Source organism: Sinocyclocheilus anshuiensis, unplaced genomic scaffold (assembly GCF_001515605.1).
Source record: "Sinocyclocheilus anshuiensis isolate Anshui unplaced genomic scaffold, SAMN03320099.WGS_v1.1 scaffold1509, whole genome shotgun sequence".
Lineage (NCBI taxonomy): Eukaryota > Metazoa > Chordata > Actinopteri > Cypriniformes > Cyprinidae > Sinocyclocheilus > Sinocyclocheilus anshuiensis.
In genome coordinates, this window is record NW_015547723.1 from 105,556 (window position 1) to 116,926 (window position 11,371).

The 11,371-nt window shown below is 36.1% G+C and overlaps 1 protein-coding gene across 1 annotated transcript in view; it reads right to left on the reverse strand.

Moving 5' to 3' along the window:
• Positions 1-282: 282 nt before the first annotated feature.
• Positions 283-11,371, reverse strand: part of cox10 (cytochrome c oxidase assembly factor heme A:farnesyltransferase COX10) — a 48,120-nt gene continuing 37,031 nt past the window's right edge. Inside the window, exons 6-7 of the mRNA XM_016507126.1 lie at positions 4,787-5,019; positions 283-1,594 (exon numbers count right to left, since the gene is read on the reverse strand). Coding sequence (XP_016362612.1) covers positions 1,170-1,594; positions 4,787-5,019 — 658 coding nt within the window. The 3' untranslated portion in view covers positions 283-1,169. The remainder of the gene's footprint in view (positions 1,595-4,786; positions 5,020-11,371) is intronic.

Below are 11,371 nucleotides of genomic sequence, written 5' to 3' on the forward strand. Positions count from 1 at the left end.
TATTTTAATATATTAGTTATTTTACAGTATTTTTAAACAATCAATAAAGCATAATACTTTCAAAATTATTATATATATATATATATATATATATTTAAAGATATATAATTAATTATTGGCAAAACATAACAGCTTTCCCATAAATGAAAAATTATCACAGTTAAATAATGAAATGAAGAAAATTAAAGCAAATGCGTTTCTACTGGCAGCATATAAGTACATTGTGATATTCTATTGCATTTCCAAGATTTCAAATCAAAACTCAAACAAAAGCTTGATCACAACACATTTTAATAAGAACTATCATTCTTTTTGTGTCTTACACAAATCATTGGTACAGTGAGGCCAGATGAAGGTAAACCGTAAAGGCAGTGAATGTAGCTGTTTGGAGAGAGCAATCAGTAACGAACAAAGCATGGCTGCAGTCAGTGATATTCAGCACTGTTACATTCAATGAATCAACAGTAATTCAGTTCTGGGGAGTTCAAATGAGTTGACTGAGTTTATTTGACTAGTAAGGATCTTTGATGGAGCTAATACCCGAAGGCTCATCCATTCAACATCTCAACTCAGACTCAGAGGGACGGAGTTTCATGCAGAATAAAGACTTCCGGGCCTGCAGTGAGATTCAGCGGTTTCTTTACTGAATCATTTATTGCCGAAATGAAATATTAACAGACTCAGAAAGTGAAAACTTGGAAAATGTCAATTAGCAAGTAATTAGATGAGAACAAACTTGGAAATTACTTGATAGGTGCATGAAAACAAACCGTTCTCCATTATCAAGCCTACATTGCATCTAACCAAAATATCCACAGTAATGGTGACATTAATTGCAAATTCTAAGCAAAACATTTCGTCTTAATTTCAATGATCCACATAGACACAAATCAGTCTACGAGTTTACAGACAACAGGGGGCTGCGTCAAATAAATATATAATCTATTTACACACACAGAGCATTTGTGTACAAGTTACCTGAGTGAATTCAGGGATTTTTATATTGTTATTCTTCCCTGACGGAAACTTTTACGACAATGGAAAGAAGTTATGACTTCTCTCTCCAAGGTACACAACTTTTGGTGTCTTTTTAGCTCCAAGATGATTAATTTTTATGGCTGATAGCAGTTATCTAGCCAGTATGAATATGGCAGGGGATTGAGTTTGCTCTACAGAGCCAGAGACGGTGTGCTGGGAGCCACAGCTGCCTTGTCCTGCGGCACGCGGCTCTTCTTGCAGGTGAGGGCCAGCAGCAGCAGCATGGGCAGGTGCCAAAGACTACAGAAAAACAGATTCCGGGCGTTCTGCCTGTCGCCATAGTGATAGAACCTGAAAGCCAGGTAGCTGATGTAAAGGTTAATGGGCAGAGAGACTAAGGGGAACGTCCAGGTGGTGACGTCCAGCACGGGGCCCAAGGCTGAGAGGCCAATCAGGCCTACGCTGTGGCGGAGGGCCACGCGTTTACAAAGGCCGGGATGGGTGACGGACATCATTCGGTACCCGCCGCATGAATAGTCCTCTCTTAGATTCCAGCTTAGTGCATTAAAGTGAGGAAACTGCCAGGAGAACAGGAAACCTCCCAGTAAGAGTGCTCCTGGAGAGACAGAGAGAGGAAGAGAAGCAGTGAATAAACAACAAGATCTCCCAGATCATTTAAACACCATCGGAAGTGCAAGTGCAGGAAATGAGAGTGTGCAGAGTAACTACGACAGAACACTTGAAAAGACGTCCGAGTTCCTTCACATCCTGCTGTGGAGGAAACAAACACTATTCTCCTGCGTTCGGAAGCTGGAAGAGTGGAAAGGTGACACCACACAAACAGCGGCCCGTGCAGGGGTAGCAGAGCATGATGCAGCGCTGCCTTTGTGTACGAGATCTTAGAAAACACAAATCCTCTGGGAAACACCACACAGGGCAACATGACAGAGACCTCAAACACTCGGGTCATCTTTTTATGCTTTGTGTGTTCTTGAACTTGCTTTGAGAAAACAGTCCAGTTGACACCAGAGTCTACAAATATAAGATCAGTGCGTGGTTGAGTGGGAATATGTAATTAATGTAATTCTGTCAGAGTTAAAATACTTTTTATTCAGTTTGGTGTCACTAAGTGAAGTAATTACAATAAATAAATAAGCACAAAATTGAATCAATTAATTGGAAAAAAACATATCAAAAATCATACTATTCAGGCTACGATTGAGTTTAAAAAAAGGAAATGATTAACATACTATATATAGTAGGGCCCTATGATTAACGCAATGCAGAAAAAATAAATGTACTGTATAACACAGAATGTCAAGGAAAACTGGCAAATTTGGGTGAATAAATCAAATGTAGAGCTGTACAGATGTACTAGGGTCAGATACACACAGAGAGTCAAAGGTATTCACTACAACATGCCAAAATAAAAGGTTGGTTGATTAAATATATGCTTTTATATGTTATATAAAATATAAGTAATGTTTTATATGCTAATCAAAAGTAATATTAACAATAATAATCATAATAATACAGATAATTACCTTTTTTTTTTAAATATCACAAAGATTTAACTTTGTAAACTGAAAATTTTAAAATGTTATACAGCACTTTGTTTGCACAGAAATGAAAGAAATTTGATTAATTTGATTACATTTAAAAAGATTAAATTGTTCAAGTTTTATGCATTCATTTGATTACCACCACTGAATACTGTATGTATCACAAAACAGAATTCAGAAAAATTTAATCTGACAAAAAAAAAAGTAAAATACAATTAAACTAAAAATGAAAGGATCATAAATTATAGAATTGTGCAAATTTTATGAATTCAATTTATTAGACATCCTCTTCGATTATTAAAATTTAAGGAAACTATTAAAACGGAATCCAGAAAAATTTAATTAAAGTGGAAAACAATTTGTGGGGAAATTTTTTTTTTTTATTTAATCTGGCAATAATAAAACAGTTTTTATAGGGCCCTAATACAATGAGGATTGTTGGCAAGTTCTCCAGTATTAATGAGGTCAAAGGCATCAAGATTTTTCTTAACTTTCTTAACTTTAAATTTACCCCTCTTTAACACTTCCACAAAATATATTAAAAATGCAGTTTCTCAGATAGAAAGTTCTACTAAATAAACTGCAACATCAAATAAATAAAATATTGAATGAAGTCATAGTTGTTTTGATCTACTTCGTGTTGTGACCTCACTCTAGATGGGGTCGTAACAATATTTCGGTTTGCACATCCTAATAAACACATGCTTGGAAAGGGCACTGAAACTACTACTATAAAAGACAGATGGAAGCTCTGGGGAAAAACATGTAAATATGCACACAAACACTTCAGTCTTTCGCTCCTGTGAAAACAGATCTCATGGTTGCCACAACAGTGCACTTTTAATAGTTTGCAAAACAGGCCAAAGACCCCCTGCTGTCTTCCACAAACACTTGATCTGAGACGAGAGACGTCCTCGGAAAAAAACACAGGATGCTGGGTGTATATGTAACTACAACACTCATAAGTGGACAGAGACCTCTTATGGTCTGGGAGAAGAGTCTGTAAAAGGCAGAAGTGCCATATGGAACATGCACATCAAGTTTCACTTCTCTGGAATGGCTGCACAACCCTGAACTGTGGGATAAACCGCGATAGCACTGGAACAATCACAAAGAGGGCTTTTAAGACTAAGGACACATATCAGTGTGAGCCTGATAGGAAATTCCTGTTGAAACACTAACATTTAGCTCTTTGGCAACAGAGAAGATATCACATGATAAAGTATATAATAACACTGGTAATATCATCCATGCCCACAGTGCCATATATGGTGCTATGAGAAGAACTTTACAGCTCTAGAGGTAACAAAAATGTCTATGAGAATTGATGAATGTGGACCTTAAAGGAATCTTTTAATATCTGTCATATTTTAATATGTTTGTGAGTTGTTCTTGTGAGGAAAGTTAATGCTATTCTTCTCCTTATAGTAAAAATCAAGGGACGGACAAAAATGCAGCTCCAAATTTTTAACATTTACATTTAGTCATTTAGCAGACGCTTTTATCCAAAGCGACTTACAAATGAGGATAATAGAAGCAATCAAAAGCAACAAACGAGCAATAAAATGCAAGTACTATGATTTACATTTAACATTTTCAACATTTTTTAACATTTTTATCTGTTACAAAACAGACAAGAAGCATATTTTAATATATGAAAACATATCCTGATGTTAAATATAAATACCAAAAATATTAAGCACAACTAAGAAATTCTTCTTGTGCACCAAATCAGTATATTAGAATGATTTCTAAAGGATCATGTGACACTGAAGACGAAAATTCAGCTTTAACATCACAGAAATAAATTACATTTTTAAATATATTCAAATGAAAAACAGTTGTTTTAAATTGTAATAATATTTCACAATATTACGGTTTTTACTGAATTTTTGATCAAATAAATGCAGACTTGGTGAGCATAAGAGACTTTAAAATCTTACAGACTCCAAACTTTTGAAATGGCTTCAAAAGACTTGAAATACAGCACAGAAGTCATATGAACCAGTTTTATGTGTGTGTGTGTTTTGTCCTTTTAGCTGGTTACTGTATACAGTATAAATGTATGGAAAAAGAGCAACATGAACATTCTTAAAAACGTCTCATTTTGAGTTCCACAGGAGAAAAAAATAACTATATAGGTTTTCAATTTTTAGGTGAATTATTTGAACAGGAGTAAATATGTGTTATCAAAGTCAGTCAGCAGGAACTGTAGTCACTAGTGTGCTTGTAAGAGGAGTTTGTACCTGGATCTAGAGAGCCAGTGGCTGCTGTCCAGCCCATTACAGGTGGGATGGCGCCCACCACGGCACCCACCCAGGTGTTGGTGATGCTGAGGCGTTTCAGGGGAGTGTAGCAGCACGTGTACAGGAAGATGTTCAGGGCGCCCAGGAAGCCAGTTAGGGGATTTACACCCAGGGTCAACAGGGTCAAACCTGGGATCCCACACGCCAGCGCGAATGACACGGCATGCAGAGGACTGAGAGAAACACAGAGGAGGACAAATTCAGAACAACAAAAACATGCTTCCTATGTGCAGTTTAAAGGGATCATACTTATACTGTTATTGAGGCCATTGTGTCAAATACAGTCAATTTATTTTTCAGAACCAAACAGACATTCAGGCATTGTTTTAGCAAAATAGAATTTGATCAGATTTAAATTAGGCCTCGTTCTTGTTGAATATCTTGTTTCACTTAAAAATATGGCAGATTACAAAGTAAAATGGCTTTTGGACAGCAAATCTAGTCGACTGTAAATGTTGATGTCAGCAAGTTTCAGTATAGTTTTGGTTTCCAGAGTACACTGAACTCTTATTTCCAAAGACAAAGAAATGGTTTTATTCTTAATTCTTTAAAACAAACCAGCATGCACTGGCCCAGAACACATACATAACGTTGGTTTACAAATCTGAAACCACCACCAAATGTGACAAACTAATAAATAAAACCAAGAAATTCCGTGCAACACATTGTGATGCATAAAAGACAAGAGTGGTCCGAAAGAGAAGCAGGAGTAAAGCACATACATAACATCAGTTTCTGAGAGCAGCTTTAGTGTCGTACTTTGAGTCACATCAAAACAAAGGCTTGTGGGTCTCTGCTATAGATTAAACCTCTCCTGGCCACAGACGCTATTCTCTGTGCTCTATTGGACAACCACTTCCTCTAAGGTTTATTAAAAGCAGTCAGTTGCAATCTTGCAGAGGCTTCTGGTTCAAATTCACAGCTAACTGCTCCATAAATTAGAGAAGTACTGAGACAGAGACCAAAGCGGAGAGGAAAAGAGGGCACATTTTCCGCCCAACAGCAGGAGATTCCATTTTAATGTTATTATCATTGTTATGGCTGTTTTATGTGGTGGAGAGGTTTAGAGTCTATATGAGTCCCATAAGTTAACGGGTGAGATGAGTTGTTTGAGGGATAAGGCTGACTAACTTTAGGAGCAAAGCCACTGGCATTTCCTACACTACATGAATAAATGGGCTATTCTAATGCACCACAAAAAAAAAGATTTCAAGTTCATTCATTATTGAATTTATCTAGGGTTACAAAGGTTTTTGTTCATCTGATGGGGCATATAAAACAAGCACTCTGAGTTGATCATTCAGATCTATCTGATGTCATGGTCTCGTGGCGGATTTTCCCAGGAATCCAAAAAGAATCCCAAATGAAGCCAAAATCATGATGCCAACGATGCCGCTCAGTGGGAAATAAATCGGTTACATAGAATAGTTTACTTAAACTGTCATTATCATGATATTCCCATATGTCTTGTCTTAATGTAAAAATAGTACTACTACTATAAATAATAACTTTTTTATTAAAACATTCTTTTTAAAAAAAGTAATAACTTTTCTTCCATGTTTTAATTTTAAACATAAACCTCTGCTGTGCATCACATTGTTTGCCAAATAAATAAATACAATTGTTTTATTTTCATTAGCTTCCTTTATTTACCTGAAAAAAATTAAATACCCAAAAGAAGAAAATAAATTAAGCATTTTTAAAAAATAAAATCAATTAATTAGAGATGCCTTTGATTATTAAATGTAATTAAACCATTAAAATGTAATCTAGAAATTTAAAAAAGGAAAATATAGAATTTGGTAAACATGAACCTGCATGTGAGGAAAAAAAACAAGTTTAATAGGGCCCTAAAACTTGTATTTTTATTCAACTTTTAATAAATTGCAGTTTAAAAATTGTGTAAGTTTCATGATTTCAATTAACTAGACATGCCTTTTGATTAATAAAACTTAATCATTAATAATCATTAAAAATGTAATCATTTAAATAGAGTCCAGAAAAAAATTAAACAGGGGAGGAAAAAGGGAATCCAGAAAAATGTAAATGGAAAAAACAGAATTTGGAAAAAAATAAAATGGAATTTGGGAAAAAACTAAATGGATTTCATAGGGCCCTACCTGTGTCTGTGCCTTATTTCAAATAAATGCTTTTCTTTTCAACTTTCTATCAAATAATCCTGATAATAATCCAAAACAATATTTCATAGTTTCCACAAAATATTTAAAAACATACAGCAGCAATATATTAAAATATTTTAAAAATATTTTAAGAGATATAAAATAGATTTTAATTTGTATTATTTCACAATATTACTGTTTTTACAGTAATTTTGTAATATTTCACCATATTACTGTTTTTACAGTCATTTTTACAGAAAACATTATTCTTTCAAAAATCTCACAAACCCCAAACTACACACAACAATTACAAATGAAGAAGCCATTGGATAAATAAACATGAAAAAAGTACAAGCGATCTTGAGAATGAGAGGTTTCACAGCTGAGAGATGCTCTCATGCTCATCTCTGCCTTCAGGCTTACCTCATAAGAATGTGACAGTCTCACACACGCAAACATCAAAGAGGACCGTGTCATCTCAAGTCTGCCTAATAACATACTGACAGACGCACGAGTGCATGTTCAGGCGTAAACAGGTTGCGCTAGGACACATCTAATGTGTGTAATGACACGTTTTGGTAGGTGACTCTACTGTTAGCATGTTGTGCATTTGTGTACGGGTCTAGTGTCTGCAATGGTGTCAGGTGAAGATATGTAGTTACGACGCTGATGAATTCCTCCTGTCATTGACAGTCTGGGATCGGTGACGTATGGTAAACATTCAGGAAAGCAATTTAGTTGTTGGAGTGACAGAAATGGAGTGCATATGATAGCTGCCAAATCACATTCGTCTGCTTTCATATAAACGCTGCTCTTTAATCCACCTGCACAGACCTCCTACAGTGCGGCTGAATTAGTGTCGTGCTACTGCGAGCGTAAATCACACAGTAATTAAGCAGCTCTGGGGGATGTTTCTGGAAGTTTGAAATAGAGCACCATTTATCTGCTCACCTCTTTATCTTCTGCTCCAAAACGGTTTTAGAAAACGAGCCGGGATTTAAGCTGTGAGGAATGTTGTGTGTTTGAAAGGGAGTTCATTGCACAGCCATACATTTTCCAAATAAAGATGACGCATGACATGACAATGGCCAGTAAACATAGATCTCACAAGCTTAAAAAAATTTTAAAAAATTGTGCATGCATTTCCACTTGATTTCCTTAATTTTCCTTTCACCACTCAGACTGTCACTATCATAAATAATTGCAGGAGGAATTTCTTTTTAAAATAAATATTAAAAATATAATTTCTTATCATTTCTGGTCTTTTTGCGCTCACTGTAGTATATTGTTACAAGTTAATCAATTTATACAATATTTAAAAAGTCTAAAATACATAAATATACTAAGCAATTTATTATTTAATATGATAAATAATTTATTTAATAAATACATTTACACAAATATATTTTATTACTTAACACAAACAATCTAATCTGCCTCAGAAACAACAAGGCTGCTTATGATCCAATCAAATCTTGATCGATAAGTCCAATTCTACATTTTTTAACATTGCACATCCTACTATATATATATATAAAATTGTACATATACTTTAAACAACTGCATATACAAGCTTGAAACTGAACTGTTGGCCTACTACTTTTTGCAATTTAATATAAAAGGATACTAGGGTGTAGAATGAGCTGGAATGGGTCGACATAGCTGACAGTGACATTATGAAATGTACACTCTTATGCACTCTGGATCATCGTTGCTCATGATGTCTTTGTTTGTGAGTGTGTGTTTGATACACACACAACAGCAGGAGAAGCCTGGGTGTTTGGTTTGGGCTGTTTGGATTACTGTGACTGCTTGAGTAATTTCTTAAACCCTCACTTCAACAGATCTGCCCCTTTTGTTGTTGGAAAGTGACCCTTCGAGGGAGTGAGAGAGGGCAGGGGTCCCGTTCAGTTAAATTCCACTAATACACCCATTTAGCAAAAAGTAATGGCTGTCAAATGTGTGGTGGTGTTAGGTATGGTATTGCACTCAAATACCTATGTAAAGATGCCAGAGATGGATACAGAATGCTTCTTGACTGTTTAAATCATCTACTTTAGACAGAACTATAGTGTAGGTGTTCCAGATTTTGTGCTATGGTGCTTATGTGGGTAATGCAAGATTGAGCCCAGTCTGCAACTTTCCTCACAGAGTGCTGATGATGCATTTTTGTGCTTAAACGAGAAATCCACTTCCAAAAATAATTTACTCACCCCCATGTCATCCAAGATGTTCAAGTCTTTCTTTCTTCAGTTGTAAAAACATTACATTTTTTGAGGAAAACATTTCAGGAATTTTCTCCATATAATGGACTTCTGTGGTGGCCAACAGGTTGAAGGTCCAAATTGCAGTTTCAATGCAGCTTTGAATGGCTCTACACGATCCCAGCCGAGGAATAAGGGTCTTATCTAGCGAAACGATTGGTCATTTTCTAAAAAATTAAAAATAAAAATTCATATAGTTTTTAACCACAAATGCTCGCCTTGCACAAGCTCTGCGATGAGCATGCACATTTTCACGCATTGCGTAATCACGTTGGAAAAGTCACGCATAGTTCCGGTTTAAAAAGGTAGGGTACAAAAACTCCATCTCATTTTCTTCTCCAACTTCTCTTCTCAAATCGTCGTTTTACCTTTTTTTTTTTGTAAAGGGCATTTGACTCGATCGCTTTGTAAACACTGGGTCAGTGCTTCCGCCTACGTCATGCGTGCGTGATTATGTAATGCATGAGGTCAAGCTAGTGCAAGACGAGCATTTGTGCTTAAAAAGTATATACATTTTTATTTTTCTTAGACTGAAAATGACCGATCGTTTCGCTAGATAAGACCCTTATTCCTCGGCTAGGATCACGTAGAACCCTTTGAAGCTGCACTGAAACTGCAATTTGAAGTCCACTATATGGAGGAAAATCATGGTATGTTTTCCTCAAAAACCTCAATTTCGTTTCGACTGAAGAAAGAAAGACATGAACATCTTGGATGACACGGGGGTGAGTACATTTTCAGGAAATTTTCATTCTGGAAGTGAACTACTCTAATTTTCATGACATCTAGGTTATGTAACTCTGGTGTAGTTTGTTTATAGCCTACATTTTGCTTGTTATTTCTGGCAATTGTATTCAGGCTTCAAAATTGATTAATGCTGCGCTCACTTGTAAAGATTATCGATATGATAAAACGTAAGAATCAAACGGCTTGCAATAATCCAAAAGCTGGTGGAAAAATCATTTTGGATTTTTGTCATGGAACCAAGGTGATGCTAACTTCCTAGAAAATCATTGTTATATTCCTGCTCTTTTAACCTAATATGAAAGAATTTAGCATGCTAATCTAACAGCATTGCATGCTAACACCCTTTCTTATAAGTTGCAACTGTAAATGCCTTAAACGGGTCATATGATGCGATTTCAATTTTTCTTTTCTCTTTGGAGTGTTACAAGCTCTTGGTGCATAAAGAAGATCTGGCATCATCACAGTATGGTGAGGGGCGTAACATTTCCGTCTCACGCTTGAGGTATTCGGCCAATCACAACGCACTGGATAGCTGGCCAATCACAGCACACCTCGCTTTTTCAGACCGATGAGCTTAGTAAAAATCAACGCGTTTCAGAAAGGCGGGGCATAGAGGAGAAACAATAATGTACAGTATGTGGAAAATAATGTGTTTTTTGAACCTTAAACCACATAAACACATTTCATTACACAAAATACACAAAATAATGCTCTTTTTAGCAGCATCATATGACCCCTTTAACCCTAAAGCTCCCAAAGCTAAAACACAAATTACTCAACTTCACTAATCAACTAGTCTGTTGGCGCATGACCATCCTGACCCATCCTTTGTCAGCAGTGGAGTGAGAAGGGAAGAACAGAGAGAGGCGTGCCTACACACACCTGGATCAGGTTACGCAGGACAGGTGCATGAGCGGCTGGCCAGCGCTACAGATATTAGACAATGGCATATAGTTTCTGATACCGGCAGGCTCAGCTATACACAAACACCGGGCTACTTGAGAACAATGTAGAGAGTAAACGATGTACATAATGAGGCTAAGGAAACCATTTTTATTCTGCAATGGCTCTTTACACAGATCTAGGATGCATTTCAAAACCAAGTGAGTACCAAGTATACAATATATACAAGTATTTGTGAATCTACATGCGATGCCCAAAAATGCAGTCTAGGTTTTTTTAAAACAGAGACCATGAGCGAGATACAGGTTTTGAAGGATCTTACCTGATTTGTCCTCGAACCAGAGGTCTGTTTTTGGTACGATTCATATTTGAGTCAAAGGGCACCTCAAAGTACTGTGGGGAGAAAAAAATAATAAAAATTAACACACAAGGCACATTAACAACCAAAAAAAAAAAAAAAGGTCAAACAATGGAAATTGTGCATACCCCTC